General features: G+C 46.6%; 4 protein-coding genes across 4 annotated transcripts; 3 read left to right on the forward strand and 1 right to left on the reverse strand.

Moving 5' to 3' along the window:
* Window positions 1-1,982: 1,982 nt before the first annotated feature.
* Window positions 1,983-3,674, forward strand: FSUBG_12394 (translation initiation factor eIF-2B subunit delta; the record flags this gene model as incomplete). The annotated part of the gene is made up of 4 exons (XM_036677177.1): window positions 1,983-2,751; window positions 2,838-2,947; window positions 3,026-3,518; window positions 3,622-3,674. 4 exons carry the CDS (start codon window positions 1,983-1,985, stop codon window positions 3,672-3,674), a joined length of 1,425 nt encoding a protein of 474 aa, XP_036532130.1.
* Window positions 3,675-6,088: 2,414 nt separating this feature from the next.
* FSUBG_12395 (aconitase A isopropylmalate dehydratase small subunit swivel) lies at window positions 6,089-6,527 on the forward strand (the record flags this gene model as incomplete). Its single annotated transcript, XM_036677178.1, has 2 exons — window positions 6,089-6,095; window positions 6,145-6,527. 2 exons carry the CDS (start codon window positions 6,089-6,091, stop codon window positions 6,525-6,527), a joined length of 390 nt encoding a protein of 129 aa, XP_036532131.1.
* Window positions 6,528-9,719: 3,192 nt separating this feature from the next.
* Window positions 9,720-10,703, forward strand: FSUBG_12396 (uncharacterized protein; the record flags this gene model as incomplete). Its single annotated transcript, XM_036677179.1, has 3 exons — window positions 9,720-10,357; window positions 10,403-10,497; window positions 10,543-10,703. The coding sequence occupies 3 exons, from the start codon at window positions 9,720-9,722 to the stop codon at window positions 10,701-10,703; spliced, it is 894 nt and encodes a 297-aa protein (XP_036532132.1).
* A 3,282-nt stretch (window positions 10,704-13,985) lies between these two features.
* On the reverse strand, window positions 13,986-17,648 carry FSUBG_12397 (heterokaryon incompatibility 6 OR allele; the record flags this gene model as incomplete). Its single annotated transcript, XM_036677180.1, has 5 exons — window positions 13,986-15,863; window positions 15,919-16,077; window positions 16,760-16,834; window positions 16,885-17,002; window positions 17,170-17,648. 5 exons carry the CDS (start codon window positions 17,646-17,648, stop codon window positions 13,986-13,988), a joined length of 2,709 nt encoding a protein of 902 aa, XP_036532133.1.
* Between the last annotated feature and the right edge of the window lie 34 nt (window positions 17,649-17,682).

Raw genomic sequence — 17,682 nt, forward strand, 5'->3', positions numbered from 1 at the left:
TACAAGCCTTACTATTGTTTCTTGAAAGCTTATTTGATGCAATTCCTTGCGGCTGTCTGGCTCGTTTTGTAATATTGGGATACATAATCATCTCAGACACTTCTCAAGAAGTTAGCCTAGGCGAATGGATCTCCAGATGCACGTGGCTAGCATAACTCGGCATGGCTAAAATTGCTTTGTTAAAGCTTTACTAATAGTTTGCCATTTACCTCCGGACCAAGAGGGTCAAGGGCGTCTCTGAAACAGGTGCACAGCCACTTGTGACCATGGCTCTCTACCAACACCAACATTAGTACGATTATTTGGAGCCAATGACGCTATAAAGCATTTCTCGCCCCGGGTTTCCCACAGTCCGGTTTCTCCGAGGGAATTGAATTAACCAAATGGTGCGGCCATAGAAACGTGATCTGGTGGTTGGGACAAAGTTGCTGCTGCACTATATACAATAGGGATATCAGGTGAGATACTTAGGGCATCCAGACGAAAAGTACCTCACTTATGGCCGTCCGTCTGGCATGATTCAGATCTCCGTTCTACAGGTCTTGGCGCAGAAGGCTGAATCTGGGCCTTCGTGTCGGAGATTCACAAACAGAAAAGCACGGAAATGCCTCCATATCGAACGAAATGACGTTCTGGGACAGCACATGACTTGAGAAAGATACCAGATATTGTAGAATATCCTCCCTTACCGGGCAAAAGAGAGATATAATCCGTAGACAGGTGTTATCCAGTGTATCTGGTTTTGATAGGCAAAGGAGACTAGCTATTGTTAAGCAGAATGCAAGCTTAATGGTAAAAGAGAAAATGAGGCTTGAGTCTGGGTCCGAACTATTATGGAGGCTGTTTTAGCGATAGGGCGCTTATACATCGCGAATTCGATGACGACCAACGCAGAGGCATTCCCCCTCGAGTTCAGGCGCTCTGAATTTGTATATAGACATTAAAAGTTTTAGCGCGAGTGTATGGGCAGGTAAGAAATTTGATTAATAAATCGGTCTTTCACCGGTCTAGAATGCCTTACTGTATGAAATCCGCCTTGGCTCGGTAGTTGCTGACGCCGTCGATATGCCTGCATGATGATTGGCAGCGCCCAGTGCACTGCCTTTGGCCTCAACTGAGGCTGAGCGCTAAAGTGATGAGGGATTACTGCAGCTCGAACCCAGAATAGCACAGGGGCTTAATGGCAGAGTCAAGGCACAGCATGTCGTCTAAGCACCAAATTACAGACGAAGGGATGCCCAAGCTCGCCTACGAGGCAACACCACTAATCACTTAGAGTCATTAGGCATACTTACTCGGTCTATGAGTAATCGACCAACAGCTGACCTAGCACTGCCTGCTGTTGCCTGCCACTGGCGGCCTCGGAGGGGAGGCAGTGCATGAGAATGAGACAGGAGAAGCTTTATCATGTCCATGTCTGAGCCACTGGGGGCCACAAGGTGTTATTTAACGCCAATAGTTTCCCCCATGGCTTGCAGTAATGGAACAGGCCTGGCATCGGATGATACCCCGATTCCCCGGTGGCCTTCACGCCCTCTTTTCGCTTCTGTGATTCTGGCAGGTTTTGACTGGAAGTGTTTTGCCTATTTTCTCGCTTTTTGTAGGAAGGCCTCAAGATATATTCAAAATGCTCAACACATAACACCTAAGTTGGGTGAAAAAAGAAGCTCTTATATTGCTGGGATTATTTAAGGTCAGACGTACAATACGCGCCCCTTGACGGTAGTAGAGTTCATTCCGGGTGGTCCAGCAGTGTTTATCGGTATCCTATCTTTAGGTAGCCGCGTTATGCCCAACTGCGCCCGAGTGGCTGAAGTACCACTGCTTTGGTGTGTGGTAGGCTCAGCTGACACCTAGGCAATTTAGCTTTTATGTATTTAAATGCGTGGGAGTGGGCACAGGAGCACCATGGTACGAAATTCGTGTGAAGAAATCAAGGAACCTTGATCAAGCAAGGCGCATGTCATAGTATCCCTCTCAAGATGGCAACAGTTGTGAATGTGGAGCAGGTTGCGGTCGAGAAGGCAGAAGATCAGTACGCCAACTTCATTGCATCCCTTGCCGAGAAAGCGAAGACTTCAAGAATCTTCCTGAGATATAAGGTCCTCGACACTTTCCTGCATCTCGACAGCTATCCGGGCCCAAACGGTATTCCATTCCATGTCCGAGACGCTAAATTATCACTCATATCGTTCGATAAGTCTGGTAATTTGACTCTTACCCCCGATATAAAGGAACATGAAATCGCTCTCAAGGTCGATATGGATTCCTCTCGCCAAATATTTATAGTTGAAAACATAACTCCGAAGGTAATCCGTATCTTTGGCGGGCTTTGGAATGTCGATCCCCAGTTCTTCCTCGACTATATTGATGCCGTGCCGTCCGAGATGGATATCACGAAAGAGGTAACACCACCCAGGCCCGATCTGATTCCCACGGCATGGTACCGCCACCAGGCTGTTGAGGGATGCCTGCCTATTTTGAAGTCGATGAGTACTCGTTATGATCATGTGTCATTTCGATTTGTTGGCCCCAGAGAGTACAAACGAGAAGATTCCTGCAAGGTGTTGGAGCGAATGAAGCCCGATATGAAGGAATTGAACGTTGAGCGAATTGCAGGGCTTCATGTTCCCATAACCAGAAAGCTAGGCAGAGGAGGTCGACAATTCGACAACGTTGCAATGACGCGTCATTGCTCTTCTATCTGGTTCAAACAGCCTGACGATTCTACTCATTCGGAGTGGACGAAAGGTAAGATATGCCCCGCAGAGTATTCTTGAGCGGACAACATAAGAGAGGGAAGAAAACAAAAGGAGCAGTCGATAACGTAAATGCAGCAGTCATACTGATTGACCCTCCTTTCGAACCTGAAGATGGCGAAAACATGTACGGCACCAGAGCTGACTCGGCGTACCGTTCCTTCATCTGCCGTCCGTTACCAAACGAAGTAAGGGGAAGGGATGAAGAACCCAGATCCAACTACCGAGCCTCCCTCGCACATATTTTAATGCATAATTTTGCTCAGGGGAGTGACTTTCATCCCCTCGTTGTAACTCAAGCAGTGGCTCGCATCATAGCATCTGAGTGGATTTCCACCAGCGCCTACATTGAGCGGGACCTTAACACCCTCGAATGGAGGCTTGAGAACGATGAGCCCGGCATGATAATACTGGAAAGTTTCCTCAAGAAGCTATTTATTCTACGTCGTCAGATTCGTAAGTACCAGGGTTTAGTTGATGAACAGTCGCAACTCTTCCGAAAGTATTTGCCACACGCCTGGATAACAACATATTCACCTACAACTGAGAAAGCAAGGGCCTACATGGAAGGGGATTTCGAGCAGGTCAGGAGCACTATACTGGATAACGCAGCCCGGTTATCCGACACTCTAGGCCTCGTCACCTCCATGATTCAAATTAGGAAGGGGGAGCAGTCCGCCAAGCAGAATGATAGGCTATCATTCTTGACTGTCATAGCCACTGTTGTGCTTCCTTCCAATGCCTTGGCTGCCATTCTTGGTATGCAGACAAGCTGGGGCCCTGGAAATCCGGACTTCGGAAGGTTCTGGTTAATCTCAAGTGCAATATGTGCATTTATGTGGATACGCTACAAGGTGTCTAGGTTCTGGATGCATCACGTGGGGGAAATACATGCAAAGTCGGAATGAAGGCTAATATCAAAAGACGATATATGTGTCTTCCTTATGCGGGACAGTCCTGATATCGATAGACTGAGTTATGTAGTAGATAAAGAACCAGTGTATAGGGTGAAAGCCTTACTGTATGCAATCATGATGCTAATTGTTGAAACAGGCACTCAGATCTCGGTTAAAGCGCCAAAAAAACCATATGTAAATGAGATGCTTTGGAAGGTTTAGGGCAGATCACCACGACACTGTGAGCGCGACCTACTGGTGCTATGCTGAGTCTTGGAACGGACTCGGGATTTGATCTCTCAACCCGTGTGACAGCTACAGAGCAGGCGAAAACTATTTTGAGATTCGATTCCAGTTAGATTACCAGGCGACCCAGCGTCTAGCATACTTCGGGTGTGCCGCATGTTATAGTTTCGTCTGGCCTGGCCTTAGGGCCGCGCCTCTCCCGTAGGAAGGCTACTCATTCGTAGCCGAACGAGCCTAACACTTCCGGACATCACCCCGCCCCTGATGCTCTGAGTACTTTCCGCTCGACTAATGGCTGGCAGGGATATACTGAGACATAATACCAATCAACATACTACAGCCTCTGGACGGGAACCCTATTGATAAGCATACCATGTTCTAACTCTCCAACAGCTCGGATATCGTCAGTACTGAAACACTCAACACCTGAATATTCTTATTTACCCTGTCATACTCCAAGGGACTATTGATGCGGACGCAAACACCACCAACTCACCTCCCCTGACTAGGGCTAGTACATCCCAAGAGATTCTTGCCCTGAGCTGCAATGACCTGGGCCATGACAATTAGTATGAAGTTAGAGTGGAACGATGCTCAACCTTTCAGCAGTAAAGCCGATACCAGGATATTGCACCCAAACAAGATTAATGCGGTGTTTTGGAAAAGGCCGCGAGGAAAATAGTTAGCACATATATTAGTTCAAAATTCTAGAGTAATGGAAGCTGATTACCTTGTTCTTGGTGAGCATTTAGTTCGAACAAGCTAATAGAAAGACAAACTCAGAAAGATCAATCATATAAAAATATGAGATTGCTACACGCCACATGAAAAGGAATGGAGAAGAACAACTTGAGTTAGTCTGGGTCCAGACAAGGCTTGAGACTCAGAGGCTCAGCTGAAAGACGTAATAGGACCACTGTGAGCATAATGAAAGTACTTAGATATAAAGCCCTCCATCTGTTTCTTAGTATCCAAGACTTGTGCCTGCTCAGCATTAAGCTGTAATAAAGATAACATCCTAACACTTGTTAGCTAGTATTGTAATAAAAGATTAGGCTAAGAGTTAGGTATCTTTACACTATTTTATTAAGTAAGCTAATAGGATTTAAAGAATTCCTACTAGAATTAGTATGCTTAGCTTACTATTATATCTAGTCGACTACTATATATAGTTACGGTAGTTTTCTAATAAAATATAATAAATTTGGCCGATGGCGGGGCTTAAAACTCGCCGAAGCTCAGGACTCTTATCTTATTAGCTTCAATCGCCAATGAGATGGGTGAGATCACGTGCTTTCGCGGATCTATAGCGTCCATAACACGCAAGGAATTAACCAAGGTTCTTGTACAAAGGACATAAGAAATTCAGACATTTCACAAGAAACGCCTTGATTTACACTAAATCTCGTTGAGGCGTTTCCCGTGCTACCTGGTTGATTAGATTCTAGGTTGAAGGGTAGGCTATTCTGTCATTGGCAAAACGAAGATATTCGCAATCCCCAGTGTAGCAATCAGGTCCCAGCCATCTTGAAGCAACTTCAACCAGACCCAGGCATGTTCCTTTTAGCATATTCATTCTCGGGCTCTATAGGACGCGCTAGAAACTCCTGTTATTTATATGTATCTTATCAGCCGTATAGTTAGGATCTGTGATTCGTATTTAAAGTTGTGGTTAACGTAAACTAGATGTAATTTAGCAGTTGGCTCAGTAGCACTATGGCGGTGAAGAACTGCCGAGTGGTTTAAACAAAATGTATAAGAGATAAACTTTAGTTCCACTGTATTATACTTTAATAAAATGGCCATATGTAGAAAAAGTTTATTATATCCAAGAGAAATATATCTACCTATTAAAACGGAAGTTTATAAAATTAATTTTTTTCAGTAGCTTTATCAGTCTGATACATTTCATTAAAAAAATGGGGTTATGAGGCATTATCACTTTACAGCTCCACTGTGCTCCCTATGTTCTAGTTTTGGGCATAGGGAAGTGCGGCTTCTCATTCAAGTCAGAAGACCGACGACAGATATAAATACTGTAAGCTGTCCGCCTTGACAAAGCCCAACACGAACACATCAGTCACCTCAGTACAGGAAAGCCTAGGCATTATCTTGTTACCTGCTGCATCAGTTGATCGAACCTTTCCTTCAATGCAAGTTTAATCTTTCCACTGTTACGACACAGCAATGAAATGTATGTTGAGGATATCATTATCACGGAGTTTAACTCACCAGCGGTATAGTCTTCTCAGCTCTCACCTTTTCGGCAAGCAGCCTGATCCTCGGCACTCTCGCGGCGGCAGCCCCAGAACCAGCTGTGATCGGAGCAACTGTGGCTCCATACAGCATCACTTGTGCGGGTTTCAACACGGGCAGTCCCTTGTCCATCGGCGATATCCATTGGGCTCTCAAGAACAGAAGAGATGAGCTGGATCTCAAGGCTGGATCTTGGAATCAAGAAGACCTCACTTGCGTCAGTACCGACGGACGCAAGATTCAGCAATATGCAGTCATATTCATGCACAACCATGCGCGCAGCAACCCGCAAGGTATGACGCAGCTGGCCAAGGACAGGGTTCTTTGCACTGCTTCGAGCGAATGGATATTTAGCTGCTCTCGGGTCTAAGAGAATGCACGCCGCAGACTACCTGCCCAGAGAGCCCCTTACCTTGCCAGCCATCAAAATAGCCAATGCTTATCTTTCTCACTTCGACTTCAAAGAGGTTATTACGGGACATGTTGACAATATATAGGTAGAGGTAGACTACATATAGACATAGATCGATGCTTCTAGCTACCACTGTAAATACAATATGTTACAGTAACGGCATTAACTTAAAAAACTAGACATAACTGGCGGATTCGATTTGCTTAATATTACATAACTTAAGCTCAGTATAATATTTCTACACAAAGTCAATATAATCTAGAAAATTCGAAAGTCAGTCCAACATCTCAGCTCTTGTCCGGGGTACTTAGAGTTTACTTTATCTCCGCAATAGGCAGTTGAAGGCGAGAGCCCCCGGCTCGGACCACCGGGGACTCCGGTACTGCAAGATCAAAGCTCCCTTTTCCCAGACCCTGTATCGGCCCGGACGCTGGGCTGTTTGTTTCAGCGCGGACCAGACCGCAAGCCCCGCTTCATGTCATACAATATACGCTATCAGTTTTACAATTGATGCAGGCGCAGACTCTGTTTCTGACCCTGGGCCGGGCGCTAACGTCACGACCGAGTCAAGGCTGGTGAAAGTGTATTGAGCCAGATTGTCAGGATTGTTCCATTGTAGGTCCTGGAAATGAACCTGGTATATGCACGTGGTGTGTTGAACCCAGAATCTTCTTTGGTGGCATCAGGTTGTGATACAGAGGCTTGAGATACTGATGCCCGTGGGCCTTATGTGCGTGAAGCATGTTTTCGTTGCTGCCATGAATCGAGAAACTAGTCGGCATGCCATGGTCACCAAAGGATATATTAATTGAAGCTGCAGCTCGCGCCTTAAGACTTGGTCACTAGTACTGTGACATGCCAAAGATAGCCCACCCCAGCTGCTGCTACAAGCTATCTGAGCTCAGAATTTGGAATACATCTGTTTGGGATAAAGAGCGAAGCCAATATAGCGAAGCAAGCTAAGTTCAGGAGGCATATAGCAGATGAGATGGCGGTTTCGTAGCGGATAAGATACCAAGTCGCGCCACGATGAGTCCTTTGACGACTTCGGTATGGTAGCCACCAGCTCACTTCAGCCGTCGTGAGTCCCTAGCACAGAATAAGAATCACTCGTCTCCCCCTTTGGGCTGATATCCAACGCCCGCCAGAGCCTGGCTCCGCTCCAACAGTCGCCTCCTGATGGGCCCATAGTTTCGGTGCTGGGCATTGATCATATCAAGATCCGCCTTTCTCTACAGGATAAGTGTGTATCTCCAATGGATCCTAACTACCGCCATAACCGACATATGATACTGCCTACATGAGATGAACGATTTAAGATGCATGATAAATGGACTGGTAGGTAGAAAATATATGTTTGCAGTGGCTATGGTAGTCTTTCTTAACAGTGCCTTCGGGATTGTCTACCTGAAGGAGGTTCTATATATGGTTGAGAATGATAAGGGGTTTGCATGCTTGAAGAACTTTAAGGGATATGTGATGAGGCTGTGGTTATCTGATGTTACAGAGGATGGCTTAAGCGCTTTTCGAGATGATCTGCTCAGGAGAAAGTCCCCACACCTGTGAAGATACTGATCCCTACCAGAGTCAAGACTTTGGCTCATATCGGCGCGGAGAAGACTATCTTGGATTATACTGGCCTTTGCTGATGCAAGTTTGAATATCTCAGAGGTCGATGAGCTGTGTCGGTAGTCTCTGAAGCTCGCTGAACAGTGTGTGTAAAAGGATGGTAAAGACCAATGATTTAGCCTGGTTACAGTGGAAGCTCGAAGCCCAGAGGAAAACTGAAAGACGTAAAAGTGTAACCCTCAGTACTGCGATAACATTTATGTATTGGCTTACGCTGATGTCCAAGTTGTCACCAACATAGCTAACCTTGGTTAAGAGAATAAAGCAGTACATGTTACGGCGTTTGAGCGACAGAATGCTTTTGCAGTTCTCGAGCAAGATATCAGTATCTATCGTATCTTGAATCCCTGACCACAATGTGTATAAAATTAATCGAACGGATCGATGGATTTGTCATGAAGGAGCATAAATAACGGCCTAAGAGATTTACATATTGGCCGTCATACATCAGCATGTTTAGAATGCTCCGACAAAGACAAAAGCAGTGGCGATGCCAGATCATACTTTAACAAAGCAAAGAGCAGAGATGTAGGAGGGTCGGAACATATTCAGTGACTTACTAGATGCATTGACAGATATTGACCTTGGATGTTGAGCTAATACCTTTGGCGGGAAGCAATATGAGTATCAGTGTCGTGATAGCTTCATGGAGGACGTGGACTTGGATGTCGCTAATCTTAGTATTACTGTGTATACGCGGCAACGAAACATTTAAGTATCAAATTGTCTTGGCAATTCGTAAACAGCTCCAAATAGCACGGTCAAGATTATTTCCTTTCAGTCCTCTACAAGGTGTAAACTGACGGATCTTACCAGGAAGTTAAAACAACCACCGCTGTCAACAGCTGCAATTGTCGCGATGTGCGAAAGCCAGCGATATCTTTTTTTCGCCTAGATCAAAGAACAAGATGTCGCGTCATCAGCGCCATTGGAGTTATCATGATGCAAGTCTCATCATTCACTGCACGTGTCAAAGAACCACGCGCATAAGCCATGCCCCGTGCCACGAGCAAAGAAACAAACAGCCGTTATCTTTCATCCGCGTAGCACAGAACTTATGACTATTCTTTTCGCTGCTGTTTGCCGCTTTCGTGAACGTAACTCCTTTTTAATCCACTGCCCCATCAATGGATCAAAAGCAAGCAGCATATGCAGCTCTTTGAAGCTGAACAAAGGTTGCTGAGTTGTTCGTGGTGATTACATGAGCTGCAGCAGAACCCCTTTGAGCAAGCTGCAGCGTGCATAACCACCCACAAAAGACCCTGCAGTAGCTCATCGCAAGCTACATATTTCTTCAATCATGTTCCAAACTTTTGGCAACGTTGTTTGCGTTGCCGGTGCTATGGAATGAACGATGGGTACATATAAAACGTCCCATTTCTTCTGATCAGAACCATCTACTCTTCTCACCAACGCTTCTTCCACATCTTCTAGAAGCTTACCTTTACAGAGTCTATTTCTACCATTCTTGCACTTGCTCCATATCTTTCTACCATCTTCATTCTACACCAAGACTCAGCAATGGCGATTCTCCCTGAAGTTCCAGCATTCTCCACCGCCATCATCGTCGATGGTGAACCGGCGGATGAGTATCAACCACCTCACATCCCAATCCCGTACGATGCTGAGTTCGAAGGTGTGCCTCGAACGCGTTGTTTCATTGCTGCAGAGACTGGCGAGACCTACTCGGTTCGCTTCAGATTATCTCCCCTTTTCTACTTCGGCGCCGAAACAGACACCCTTTTGGTCTCCATCTACATTGACGGGAGCCTAGTAGAGGAGTCCCTGGTCTTCAAAAGTCTTCCTGGCGAGCAAGACTTCATCGACTATATATCCCACCTTCATAGGGAAGACGCCAATGGTTCCATCAACCCCCACACCTTCTGTTTCCAAGACCTTGCGCCTGGTATGTATCCCTATTGTCTTGGAAAGCTCAGACCTAACGTCGGCGCAGCTGAGTGCACTACTGCCGCGACCCTCCAGGCTGATATGCAGCTTGTGAAGACTCTGGGAACAATTAGGGTTGTTCTCAGATCAGCTAAAAAATTAATTTCTGATCCCATGCCTAGCCCTAGTAATAAACAGCAAACCTTCAACACTCTACAACCATCCACAAAAGCCTTGATACTCAATGGGTATGGCCAAACCCATGGCACTGGGTAAGCAAATCGAACTCAAAAAGGCCATGACTAACATTGCAAAAGCTACAGACTTGTTGATGTCCCCGTCCACTTCGAGTACTATGACGTTGATATCAGAGAAGCCATTGGATGTTTTGACTTCGTGTATCTCTCACCGGGTATGTCACTTCAGTTGATGAGATGAGATCCTGCTAATGTTTTAGGTACCCTCGAGGCCCAGGGCATCATGAACCTTGACTATATCAACCAGGCTGCGCAGGGCATGCCTCAGACACTTGAACCTGCTCCAGAGCCACCTCGCTATGCTGTTCGTACCATGTCGAATGGATATCTTGAGATCGATCTTACTGGTGATGATGAGTAACTGGGTTGCTGGATTTGAGTTTGGCGGTTTCAGAAAAGACGAAGATGACTTATTGATCTGTTTTGGGAGTGTTTGGTACCTCATAAAACATTGCTAACTTGCTTTTGGGGATGTTTGGCGTTTCATAGAATGGATCTGGGATAATAGACTGGCGTTTTTGCTTTGGAGATCCAATGAGGTATTGGGAAGAGTATTTCATATCTTTGCTTGTGGCTTTGTCACCTCGCTTACAGCAATCGTTATCCACCTCAGGCTCTTGCACTTTCCTTTCATGACTTCTCGTCTTTGTTGCTTTTCTGGTTACCTTGGCCCTCCTTCGATGAACCGCAACTCAGAGCTGTTGATGGATAAAGAGAACAAACATCAACTATCTCACTTCAGTATTCCGGCCATGCTGGCTCAGTAGTGCTATTGCCTCTCATTCGAAAATGCGATGGCGCGCTCCAGAGAGATAAGAGATCTAGCGACGAGCGGTTTGGTTGGTAGGAGCTGAGCAACGGTAAGATATCCTCAATTACAGAGACCGTGGATCAACGAGATGCTTCAGTTGCGACGGTGCCATGTTGAAGATGTATAGGTTTTGATGATTAGAGTTACTATCAATAAGGCTCTTAATAACGTCGTTTTGCAATGGTAAGGCGGATCACCTGACCTCTTCATTCTTCGATTGAGCCCTTTAATTTGCTCTTAGAGAGTATGAAACGTAAGCACGTGTTGGTCAAGACTTCTTACCAAGTATATCGCGATTCACTCCAATTTAAAAACGACGTAAACGTCCATCCTGCCCTTCTCAGCAAACATCAATTTGGGTCTATTTCAAGCCATGCCGGCTTTTGACTTTACCTGCCTCCTGAGTAAAAGGTCGTCTCTCGGTGACACTTTAATCGCCTTTATGTATTTCTATCCTCTCGGACGAACTCATAGTCACGGGACTCTTAGGAGCTGACTTCAAAAACGACGAGCTGTGCAGGGTCTCCTTGGACGGTGTATAATCACCCCTATGCAGTGCTCTGAGTTATCACAACCAGCCCTTCCGTACCGTCCATCACAGTCCCGATGCACGCTGACTAGGATAGATGGACTTAGCATATATCTAAACTGAAAAATAGAGGCGTATCAAGCTTTGGCAATATGGGGACGGGATTTGAACGAGCGTCAATGGCGGAAGAAGAAGGATTTGAAGTTGAGAGTATCTGCCCACACCTCTACATCTGAGGCAGCGGAATTGAGCTCACGATGAAGGTTAATGGAGGTCTTAAGTTTGGCCTCTTCCTGGCACCTGAAGAGGTGCCTTGGCACTCGTCATAAGGTTGGCTGGATGGGTCACGCGTTTCGGTTAGCGATTGGAGGTAAAGAGGCAGTGGTTTGGAACGACAGGGTCGCGCCCATGGTGGTTTCATATGCGGTTGTAAAAAGGATGTGATCGAGTCAATATCCACAACCCAGGATCCAAGGAGAGTTTTCCAATCGTTGAGGATTCGATCCATTCCAATGGAGCTTGATTCCATGGGCCGGCGGCTTTCCAGTTGCGAGACTTTGCCTTGAAAGACGGAAGTCAATTTAGAAATAGCTCACACTCCGGACACTACATTCCACATCACTTTTAGGATATGCCATGTCTCTGCACTGGAAACCCTTCCCTTTCAAGAAAACACTTCTACCATGCCATAAGCTGAAATTGAGCGACCAGGACCTCAGCCATGCAGCTCAGACCGGGAGCCCTGTCCCCCGGAGAAGGCATTGGCCACCCCTGTAAGGTTGTATGCTGGCAAAGCGATGATCTCGACGATGCATAGGGTACGTCCTGTAGTCACTCCGCTCCACGCCTTGAGCTGATGGTTTCATTTGGGGCACATGAAGATCCGTGGGCGTCGGAGTCGACCAGCTGCTAAAGAGAATAGAGTAAGGAAAGTTCGAAAGCATCGATGTTCAAGCCTTTTGGATGACAAGTCTCGACCAAGTAAAGGTCATCTCCTTTGCTCCCCAAATGGAGAGGCCCCAGATGCAATTTTACGCGGGAAATCAGTACTAGTACGTCCTTACGTATAGTAATAGCGTTCCGAATGCTCATCCATTCAAGGCCCTGCAGACAAAGAATGCAAATTATGAACGGAGCGGTGCAGTCTAGATTACCGCAGGCAGCTAATAAAACACTATTCATTTTGAGAAGGTGACGTAACATTCACTGAATAGCAAAACTTGGAAACGCGATGCGTGGTTCTCAGCTGGGCTTGCACGAGCATTGGTTTGCAGGCTACCTTTCAGTTCCGATCGATGGTCTGTCGGAAGACAGACTTTTATTGAAGAGGAGGGAGTATAGTAGACGTCGGTCTTTATCATCCAGCAGCAAACGTAGACATTGGTTCAGCCTTCAGCTTTTATGAAACCGCAAGTACTGACGTTTCCCAACACCATGTTGTCGCAAGACGAAATGAGGTCAGTCGAGTACGAGATGTTTACGAGATTGCCGAGATGGTGGAAGAGCTAATGAGAGGTCAAGCTTGGGGACACGGTCAAGTCCCCCACGTCGCCAAAGACTCGTAACTGTGAGTCTCTAACGGTTATAAAGTCAAATTTGTGGCTGTAGCTGTCACCGGCTACTTGGCGTGCAAGCGTTCGTATCCAAAAGTGGCTTCGAACTTGATAGATTAGTATCTGATTCAGTTGATGGACTACCAATGGGTTGACTCACAGTCTCAAATATTCTGACCGTCTGTACCGCAGCTGAACCATGAGATCTTGGCCGCTTCGCCGCGTCCTATCTGCTCCTGATCATACGATCCGGCGATCTGCCCACGCTAACCATCCATGGCCGGGATTGCCTGTTTCTAAAGCCGCCAACCGCTACGAAACAAAGAGGGGTAAACCTCGTCCTTTCGACAACCGTGATGGACATGGTTACCTTGAACGAGTTCTCTGACCTGACTCCGAAATTGAGGTTCCTCGTGCAACTATGCGGTGGAGTCCATGATTCCACGAAGCCGTTATCTCATCCTTCACCAAAGCCGAACCCGACAAGGCGTCTATATATGAGTGTAGCTCCATCCATGTTGACTTACCAGATGTGGCTCATCTTAAAGTACGACTTTATGCCCTTCCTCTAGGCCCCGTCGACCGTCGGCATCAAGTCGTGGATGAAACCGCACGTAAACACGAACCTGATGATGGCCATGATGTGGAACGATATACTGAAAGAGAAGACCGTCGGCATCCCGTACATAGACATGGCCAAAGTGAGATGGATTGGAAATTCACCTAATCTCAGTAATTGCTTCTAACTCCCTAAAATAGGTTGAAGTCTTCTATGGCAACATTGGCTTCCTGAAGTGCCTTTTGGGTGACTTCTAGTATATGTGGATGTCTTTGGTACCTTTCGCAACTAATTCCCATTTCCATCAGAATCGCAGACGGATCAGTCTTCAACTCGTTTCTTCGAGTGTCCAACAACGCAATATGCGTATTTTCAATGGCGTGAGTGCTAAGAGACTGACCAAACGTATTTATCGGCCTGTAAAAGCTGGGGAAGGATCCGTGAATAATCTCGCCCATCATCAGGCCCGGCACGTAACAGACGCCCACAACCTGGTACATTGCGTCTGATGCGGAGCTTGTGGCATATTCTCGTAGGATTACTGGGTTCCTGCCACCAAATATTACACTAACAAGGTCATTTGAGATAGTATTCAGTGGCGCAAGTCCAATGAGCCCGTCGACAGTCGAAAAAATACAGCGTCCCACAATATTTAAAGTGAATGACCTGAAAAATGCTTCAGATGGATGCATGGACACCTTTCTCAGCTCATCGTAGTTTCCATCGGTCATCCATATAATGCGAACATCTTGTACGGTTCGATCAAAGTCAGGCCAATATCTGTCAGGCGGGTCAAAATCGTGGGCAAATCCCAGGCCAACGAAAACGCGAGCGTAAGCCTCAATAATTGTTCCCCCACTCTTGTAAGGAGCATCAAGGTCCCCTGATGGCTTGAAGTGCCTTATTAATTCGATCATTCGATTGTGAGAGACCTCTGTATCGAAGTTGCCAGTCTGTGCACAGCGAACGTTGGCTATCCTTGATGCCCGGATACCGGCAACACGGAGGACTCTTTTCCCAAGAAACGTGTCCTGTGAGAAATTGACCTTCGCCGATATCCACCCGCAAGCGCTCCACGTTCCCCAGGGCATGTTTAGTTGTTTCAAAGAACTCGACCAGTCGGGAACCCAACTGGGTATATCCAAGACTTTGGAGCAAAGTTCACAGGTGTCAAGAATTTTCAATGAACGACGCTGGATGATAATCCTTTGGACTACGTCCGTGTAGACCTCAGAAACAGATTTGGAATAATCTGCTTGAATGCCTAGAGCTTGATCGGGCCCGCATAGCAAACTGGATACTCCGTAAATCATGTCCCGCGGATCTTTGCTTTTGGTGCCGCGAATGTCCGTTCTGAGGTCACGATAACCAAGAAAACCCGGCCGCGTCCTGCAAAGCGACTCAACCAGCCGTAGAGATTGAACGAATGCGATGTTGCGTTCCCAGATATGCCAAATGTCGCTAGGCTGGCGAAACATGACGTATGCCCCTTTTCTGAATAGATTCCAATCAACCTCCGTGCTGCCGCATTTCACTAGGGCTACAGTGGAAAGGATAATTTCTTGACGAACCCAGATGCGCTCAAACCACGGCCGCTGAAAGAGAGAACATATGCTGTGCAGTTCCTGGTCATTGAACGGTGCTGTCATGGCGAGCTCCGCCCAATCTAGCTCAGAAGTGCCACGTGCTGGCCTTATGCTCGTCGTGCTCCAATTAATTTCGACTTGGCGGCCAACGTGAGCTATGGTCTCGAGGGCATGACGGCTCTCGTTCTCCTCTGGGCCCAACCAGGCCAGAACGCGATTCGCAAGTCGATAAATGCTGCCCATGAGAGGGATCTGGGAGCTCTTTTCCTCCTCATCCTTTTGATTGATACAAAGAGAATCAACCCAAAGCTGTCGATCCTTTGCTGTATATCTGAGGTGGCGAAGAGCGATGTCAAGGTTGTTTGTGATGGAGATGGAACTTCTGTCAGGCATTATGGCATCCTTGGGATTATGTTCTGAGCCCCAGACATATGACAGAGCTTCATATTGAAATAATCCATGGTGCCGCTGAAAACAGTTGGGCTGGACTGGATTAGCGCATTGGTGATTTGAGCAGCCGCAAAGGAAAATCACTTACAACTAGCTGTATTTCGGCCAAAGAGATGCGAATTGGGTCCGAAAACGAGCCTTGATAAAGCGTGACGACTCTGATGCTTTGACCAGGGAAGGTGAGAGGCTCGTAGACGAAGCGTTTCGAAATGTTAGCCGGGAGCGACATCAAAATAACTGTTTTCCACTAAAACCTCTTTCGCAAATTTCACACAGACTGTAATTTCTCCACGACAAGGCAATGATTTTTTTTCACTGAATATTCTCATTGTGAGCAATTTCTGTTGGTCTGCGGTTAGCTAAAGCTTATTATAGGACGCTGAAAGGTGGGAGAAGCTACACTAGCCACTGCTGAAATCTGAGCCATTTTTGCTCTCTAGCTGCACTAGATACCTTGTAGCAGTGACCCCCACGGTGGCTTTTTCAACTCCACTCAGGCCTCCCAGGCCTCTCTCTACGATACGGTTCGTCACGTTTGATTGCCTCGAAGAACCGCGAAGCGTATGCCTTAGGCGGCAAGATGCATGGCTGAATTAGTACTACCGCAGGTAAGGGGATTAGGCAGCAGCTGCTTCAGGTATTTCTGGTGATATTAGATGCGAAATGACTCAAATGAAACTTTCTTGGCTGCAGCTCCAGTAGGGGGCAAAGGTCGCATTGTTCTTAGCGAGAGATAGTATCCTGGTTATTTTATATAGAGTACTGAGTAGATCAATTATTATATTGATGCTTGATAGTAATACTATCGTGGTCACTATCCACCAACTGCAACAGCGATGACGTCTTATACAGAGTACTCTACGAACTAGTTACAATTAAAGATTGAGAATACTCTTACTTCTATACAGTACTAAATTAATTGGGCTGACCTCGCGGTTCTCCTTTGAGTAAGCTTTCGCGCCCCTAGAATCTGGGTACTTTGCCACACACTTGCGTCTCGGGGGCTATGCTAGGCAGACACCAGTCTTACTTAACTTGAAGTGGTGCCACTGACCTTTGGTAGAACAATGCTAGTGGAGGGGTCGCCTTCGGGGCCAAGGTCGACTTGCCTCTGCACGGAGATACCCAGCCAAGACTGTATCGAACCCCCTGGAATGGATTCGCTCAGGCAGCTTCAAGATTTACGATGTGTTACTGTAGAGTATCATATGATTCCCTCCCACAGCCAAGGCATACTGAGCTAGAACCTAGCACTAGTTAAGATCTGCCAACGCGTAGCCGCCTAATACTAATACAAACGTTGAACTAGTGGGATTCAATGCCACCGCGACTGGCTTACACACCCTTGATGGGAATAATGAGTGATATGTAGGCCGCAACCAGGCCATGAAGAGCACCGGGGGGCTGTTGTTCACAAATACCGTGAAGGTCATGTTTGGCGGCCTTGGTAAATGTCTTCGTGGAAAATAGCTTATGACCGCTACCCACTTTCGGTGGCAGGTACACCACCGCGCTCTGGCCATGGATGTACCTGTCGAAGCAGTCCTGGAGATGATGCCTGTGGATTATCTGCACTAGTACCATAGCCTGCCAGGATATTGAGCCATGGCTGATTTTGCCGGGATGCCCAAGACCAAGAATAACGTCCCGACCAACATCCTCGCCAAATGTAACCTTTTCCCCTTGCTCAACAGCATTAATAAAAGCCTGTGTTGCTCTAAGAAGCTTTTCCGCAGCCTCATTCTGCATTATCATCTCTAACTCGGTAAACTCCGACTCATCTAGAAAAAACTTGGCACCTGAAAACTTGACACCCATGGTTACCACAAAGCACTACGTCAAGGGCAAAAGG

The sequence above is a fragment of the Fusarium subglutinans genome, assembly GCF_013396075.1.
Source record: "Fusarium subglutinans strain NRRL 66333 chromosome Unknown NRRL66333_c0000266, whole genome shotgun sequence".
Taxonomy (NCBI): Eukaryota; Fungi; Ascomycota; class Sordariomycetes; order Hypocreales; family Nectriaceae; genus Fusarium; species Fusarium subglutinans.